Here is a 6,000-nt window from a genome sequence, read left to right on the forward strand (position 1 = left end):
AACCTTACAAGTTCCAGACAATGGAACCCGAGATGGCCAAAGATGTGGTTCTTCCTGATATTCCATTATCTCTACTACTCCAACAAGACGAGAAGCAACACCACAGACTGGCGTTTGTTGGAACAAGAAGGACAGAGAAGACGTATGAGAAGTGACGAGGATCGTCAACAAGTACCTACAGACACAGGCCATGTCCCATTCCCCCGAATCCCCATTGATTGTCACTGCCTCAGCCAGGGAGGTCATGCAGCCCATTGGTTCCCACCTTGATCATTTTGCCTTTGGCTGGAAAGTCCCGGCATGGCATCCTGGGCTCTTCCCTTGGTTGCCCACCTCACCGCCGTCATGCCTCCCACTGCCTCTTAAGGTACTTTATACTGTACGGAGTACATACAGAGAGAGAGAGAGAGAGAGAGAGAGAGACTTATGCCAAGTCCAACGCGTGACTGCCATGCTGTGCTGTGCTGTGCTATACTGTGCTGAGACGAGACCTGAAGACGAGACCCTTCCCTGAGGCCTGCGGTGGGCGTCTATCTGCACCGTCTATTTCCATCCTCTCTGAGAAATGGGAACACCCCCCGGCCCTTGGCCCTTTTTGCCCACCTCATCGTCGGTGGCCTCTTTTTGACTTTCTTGCTCTTTACATAGACCTGCCCTGACCCCGTCGTCGTCCCAACTACATCTCTCCAGCATCCATCGTCGCCGAGTATCGTAGCTCCATCGCCGCAATCGCTTACACACGTACATACATAGCACATACACGACTACACCAGCTCTTACACACACATCCTCTCTCGAAAATCAGCCATCATGCCTGGAGTTCGTAAGTCTGCCCGTTTCCCACCCTTCCCCAAGTTCTCCCCGGTCGTCCTACTGCGAAAGCTGCCGGAGAAGCTATCAGAGCTTCTCAAAGATACGCGACGACGCAACAAATATCTGAGTCAGAAGTGCCAAGAAAAATCACTAACATGCGATGCTTCCCAACTAGCCATCGACGCCCTGGACAACCTCAAGTCCAAGTTCAAGGCCATCTTCAAGAAGAAGGACGAGAAGAAGGCCGAGGCAAAGCCCGCCGAAGCCAAGCCTGTCGCGACGACCACCACGCCCGCTGCCACCGAGCCTACCAAGACTGAAGCTGCCCCCGCCGCTGCCCCGGCCAGTACGCTCCCTCCTCTCGCTTCTTCATGTTCGCGTGAACAACCTCTCGCCAGGTTATCGCCTCAACAAGCTCTTACTGACTGACTACGACACAGCTGAGCCCGCTGCTGCTCCTGCTCCTGCTCCTGCTGCCGCTGCTGAGCCGGTCAAGGCCCCCGAGCCTGAGGCTAAGAAGGAGGATGCTGCTCCTGCTACCACCGAGCCCGCCAAGGCTCCCGAGGCTGGTGAGTCTCCCCAACTACGCAAAATTCACGAAGGAAAAAGATGACTGACCCGATGCGCTTCGCACAGCTCCCGCTGCGCCCGCAGCTCCTGCCGTAGCCGCCGAGGCCCCCAAGGCCCCTGAGCCCGCCACCGCCCCCGCTCCCGCCGCTGCCCCTGCTGCCCCGGCCGCCACCGAGCCCGCGAAGACGGAGGAAACTCCCGCGCCCACCGCCCCGGCCGCCGCTCCCGCTGCTGCTGAGACCGCGCCCGCGCCCGCTGCTGCCCCTGCTCCGGCCGCCGCCGCTCCCACCGAGGCCGCCAAGCCCGAGGAGAAGAAGGAGGCCGCTGCCACCGCCTAGATTGCGCCGTTGGATTTCGGCCCCAACGACTGGTTTCGGAATCACAGTGTCATCTGGTTGAAGAAGGACTAGACTCGACTAGAGGTCAAGGGGCTTGGGTCGGCAGAGGAGCAAGAGAGCAATTGATGCAAGCGATTCAGCCCCGTAACGTCATCTCTCGAACCGCTGTCCTCCACGACGATGACGAAGCCACTCCAGTCACAAGGGGAGAATAAGCGGCACATACATGCAATTGGGGGTTTAGATGGTTTTCTTGCTTTCAGACCGTTGGTCTACTCATGTTCATTTGCTTAATTGTCGGATACCCATTAGTCGAGAAGTTGAATCGAGCGTACTTTCTTAAACTGATATGATATTTGTCTTTTCTTCTCGTCCACGGGCTGTTGTCTCCAGACGCTACAGACACACCGGAGCAACGAAAGCGGTGTATCCACAAGTTGTATCTCCAGGCTATGCAGATATCATTGGTCTCGTTTGACCACTTCCCGGCTCACGTCTTTACCCTTTGGCTTTTTTCAGGTTCCATCTCCACCCATGCGTTCAAACTAACCTCTGCTCAGCTTGAGCCACAATCAGTCGGGGTATCTATTCCATATAACAACTCTTGACATCCTCCGTGTTCCCTTTCACTCTCGTCACTTTGCCCACGGCGCCTTGGTCAACGCAATCTGCGCATCAGCCGTGCCCTGCCTCGCCTCCTGTGCGCCAGGAGGCATGGCCATCATACCCGGCGGCGGCGCCCTCGCCGAAGCCGCGGATGACGGTGGCGGCGGCGGCTGTCGCGAGTAGGGTATTCCCGCGCTACCAGGGGGAGGAGGGGGCATGCGACCTATCGGAACAGCACCAGCACCAGCACCACCTGCTGTCGCCCACGGCGCGGCCGTGCCTGCACCGGCTTGGGGTGGGGGAGGCGCCGTTGTTGCTGGGTAGTTGTACGAGGGCTGGTTCGCGGCGTGGACGGACTGTGATACGGGCGCGGCGTTGGGGTCTTGGTCCCAGGAGAAGAGGGAGCCGAACGTGAAGTGCTGGACGACGGGGAACTTTTGGAGGACCTCTGCGTTGAACATTTTGAGCATGCCCTGGGAGGGATGTCAGTTATTACCCTACACTGGTACGAGAAGAACGTGGGCTTCACCTTATTGATCTTGCCCCAGCCGTCCTTGACGCCAGACACGTCAAAGAGGATGGGACTGTGTTCCCAAAACGGACCCTTTTTCACGTCGTTGATGAACCCGACGGCGGAGAAGTACATGTTCTCGGAGCGCTGGTCCTCGACGACGGCGGGCTTGACAATGTCCCCCGTCTTGGGCGCGCCGCGGACGGAGCCCTCCGTCGGCATCGGGTCCGAGTCCGCGGACACGGGCGCCGCGAGCTGGGCGGAGCCGAAGATGTAGGGGAGGAAGGAGTGGTCGTCGAGGCCCCATACGCCGTGGGATCCTGCTGGCTCGAGGGTGTATGTGAGGATGAGGCGGCGGACGACGCGGAGGTAGGGTTCGATTACGCCGAGGACGATGGTGCGGTCTAGGGCGGATGTGTCTGGTGCTGCTGCGGCTGCGGTAGTTGGTTGGCCATTTTCTGAGTCGGCGACAGTGTTGTTAGTGGTGGTGGTGGCGGTGTCGTCGGCGAAGTAGGAGAGTTTGTAGAGGGAGCCGAGGAAGGCGAGGAAGGCGAGCTCGTGGCCCGTTCCGTAGTCCAGGCGCTGCGCGGAGCCAAAGGAGCCGAGGAGGTACGCCAGGAGCTCGGCGGCGGGCGGCTCGGAGGACGGCGTCGCGGGGAAAGCGAGGACGGAGTCGGGGATGTGTTTGGACAGCAGGGCGGGTGCGCGTTCGGCGAGGAGCTCGTGCCACTTGCGGAAGGAGACGTTACCGAAGCGGCGGGGGCCCGGGTCTGGGGGCGCGAGGTCGATGAGGGCTTCGGCTTCGGCGAGGAGGGCCTGGAGGCGGGCTATGGAGGGCGGGAGGCCGCGTTCGGGTGTGGAGGGGACGGAGGAGAGCGGGTAGGTTGTGGAGGGGCCCGTTGGGCGGGTTGGGTTGCGGCGCGGGCAGAGGGAGCGGTTGAGCTGGAGGAGGAAGAGGAGGATGTCGCGGTAGGCTGTTGTTGTGAGAAAGGTTGCAAGGTCGGTGCCGGTGTTGATGCGCTTGGTGGGGGTTTGAAAGGTGCGCGGGGTCTTTGGGAGGGGTGTGATGGCGGGGAAGGATGGTTTTTCGGGTGGTTTTGTTGATGAGGTTGATGGTGATGGTTTTGGAGGATCCATTTTGGTTTGCTTGTGTGTGTACTCGTGGGTTGGGACGAAAGGGGTTGAGATATTGGGTTGGGTGTGGCTGTGTGAGGTTCTGCTCGCTGTGACTGTGGATGATAGCTTGGAGCTCTAAGCACAACGTCCCGTTGTTTGAGATGATGGAGGGGTGAACATTGTGGAGTGACGACAGATTGTGCCTTAGTCAGCGACCATGACTACAGCGTACAGGGTCTACGAACAATTAAAGATTCTCTCCCGCTTCAAGCTTATTTTCTCCCGAATTCCTGATAGAACTTTCTCCAAAACACACCGAATTGACTTTTGGCTCGAAGCAGACTTTTGGACGTGTCAAACGGACTCACACTTTCTACTACTTGTGCGAGACCGAGACGAGACCGAGAGTATGTATCAAATTGTATTAATTACGTCTATGCTTAGGTTCTATCCAAACCTCGGTCTGTCTGAGCGCCGTCTATGGCCTCCCTATTATGAACTGTATGTACCTCTGGTTGAGCTCTTGGTAAAGGTGTGAAAGAAAAGGTAAAAGTCTGATGACAAGAAGGACTCGGAAATGACTCAATAGCCCTCGTTTCGAAGAGGCCGTCTATTAGATCAAAGACCGCGCGGCCCTGGCGTTGGTGGTACGCCCAGGTTGAATGGTTTGCAAGTGTAAGTCTGTCTCCCTGGGTCGAGGTTGATGGTCTACTTGGTAGGATGGGCTCTACCCTTCTTTCCCGTTTCCTCTATTTTAGTTTGTCGCTCACAAACTGTTTAATCTGGTCGCCGTAGATGCTGGGATACTGTAGATGAGCAACGGGATCATTGCCGTTGCAGCAAAACGGGTCTGCTGAATCACAGAATGACTTGATGTTGCCTCCGTTCGGGCATTGAAACCCCTGAGGTCGTGGTGCAAACTGGTGTGCGTTAGTAGCTGCTTCTTCTCTTTTGTATATTTCTTCCACCACCTTACCCCTTGCGTTTTGCATGTGCCAACCTCGTAAGGAAGGCCAGCGACGTAACGTGGGTCACCCATGAAGATGGCGACTTTCACCGCGCCGAGTGCCTCATTGGAGATGAGAACATTGACGTCCTTGACCCCTTCAATGCTGTCTCCACCACCGCAGTACGCGTTGTCCATGATTTGAGCACCCTGGTTTTCATCAGTCAGATCTGTCTTTGCTAGTACAATGCTAACAGGCAAGACACACCTGAGAAAACCCCAGCATAACAATCTTCGTCTTGGGGCACTTCTTGTTGAAGTCATTCACGACCGTGGCAACAGCCGCCGTCCCATTCTTCACCGAGTCCGCATAGCTGATTCCCAAACAGTCTGACGACCCTCCACATGCGGGATAATTGATGGCCTCGTTCGTGGCCCCCTGATTCGCCTTGGTGAGGTCGTCGACGATGCCAGCCGCGGCACCAAAACCCGGCGGTGCCGTAGTCTCTCGCGCTCCAAAGATATGAATTGGTGGGCAGTCTTTCTTGTCTTGTCTTTGCTGGAGTTGCTGGAGCGAGTGAGGTGAGGCCATAGCCTGGCCGAGAAGGAACGCAATTCCCACACTGAAACGCATCTTGGGCGACGGCGCCGTTCGTCGATAGGACCTCGTGAAGAATCGACCTGAAGGACAATCGACATTAAATCAGTCTTGTTGCAAAGACAACTAGCTGGCATATGAAGAGGGGTTCTGAAAGCGAAAGTACAAAGTCAAAACGAAGAAACGATGATAACAAATGCAAGCCTCGCCGAATGAGAAATTGCCGACCCCGTTTGAACTTTTCTTTAACTCTGAAATGTCAGAAAAAGCCAAAAACCTGCTTTGTAGTTGTAGATTGCTTGATCGAGTAGACCGTTGCTTCCGGCAACAAGATTTATTTGCCTCGTGTCCGGGACGGGAAGAACCTACCTATTGCCCGGCACCTCGATACCCACACCGGCAAGGACGGCCTCATTCTTCCTTGCGCTTCCCATCACAGTTTTGGCGCGTCTGGCCAAGAATCGAGTAAGGACGAAACGGATGCGGTCGCCACCATAAGTCC

At 56.6% G+C, this 6,000-nt stretch overlaps 3 protein-coding genes across 3 annotated transcripts; 1 reads left to right on the top strand and 2 right to left on the bottom strand.

Annotated features, from left to right (window-relative positions):
* Positions 1 to 810: 810 nt before the first annotated feature.
* Positions 811 to 1,721, top strand: CTAM01_07311 (uncharacterized protein; the record flags this gene model as incomplete). The annotated part of the gene is made up of 3 exons (XM_060523334.1): positions 811 to 1,159; positions 1,254 to 1,382; positions 1,450 to 1,721. 3 exons carry the CDS (start codon positions 811 to 813, stop codon positions 1,719 to 1,721), a joined length of 750 nt encoding a protein of 249 aa, XP_060382072.1.
* A 635-nt stretch (positions 1,722 to 2,356) lies between these two features.
* On the bottom strand, positions 2,357 to 3,975 carry CTAM01_07312 (phosphotyrosyl phosphate activator protein; the record flags this gene model as incomplete). Its single annotated transcript, XM_060523335.1, has 2 exons — positions 2,357 to 2,800; positions 2,857 to 3,975. 2 exons carry the CDS (start codon positions 3,973 to 3,975, stop codon positions 2,357 to 2,359), a joined length of 1,563 nt encoding a protein of 520 aa, XP_060382073.1.
* Positions 3,976 to 4,703: 728 nt separating this feature from the next.
* CTAM01_07313 (cutinase) lies at positions 4,704 to 5,534 on the bottom strand (the record flags this gene model as incomplete). Its single annotated transcript, XM_060523336.1, has 3 exons — positions 4,704 to 4,874; positions 4,931 to 5,110; positions 5,169 to 5,534. The coding sequence occupies 3 exons, from the start codon at positions 5,532 to 5,534 to the stop codon at positions 4,704 to 4,706; spliced, it is 717 nt and encodes a 238-aa protein (XP_060382074.1).
* Positions 5,535 to 6,000: the final 466 nt, after the last annotated feature.

The sequence above is a fragment of the Colletotrichum tamarilloi genome (genome assembly GCF_030869305.1).
Source record: "Colletotrichum tamarilloi strain Tom-12 chromosome Unknown Scaffold_22.1, whole genome shotgun sequence".
NCBI lineage: Eukaryota > Fungi > Ascomycota > Sordariomycetes > Glomerellales > Glomerellaceae > Colletotrichum > Colletotrichum tamarilloi.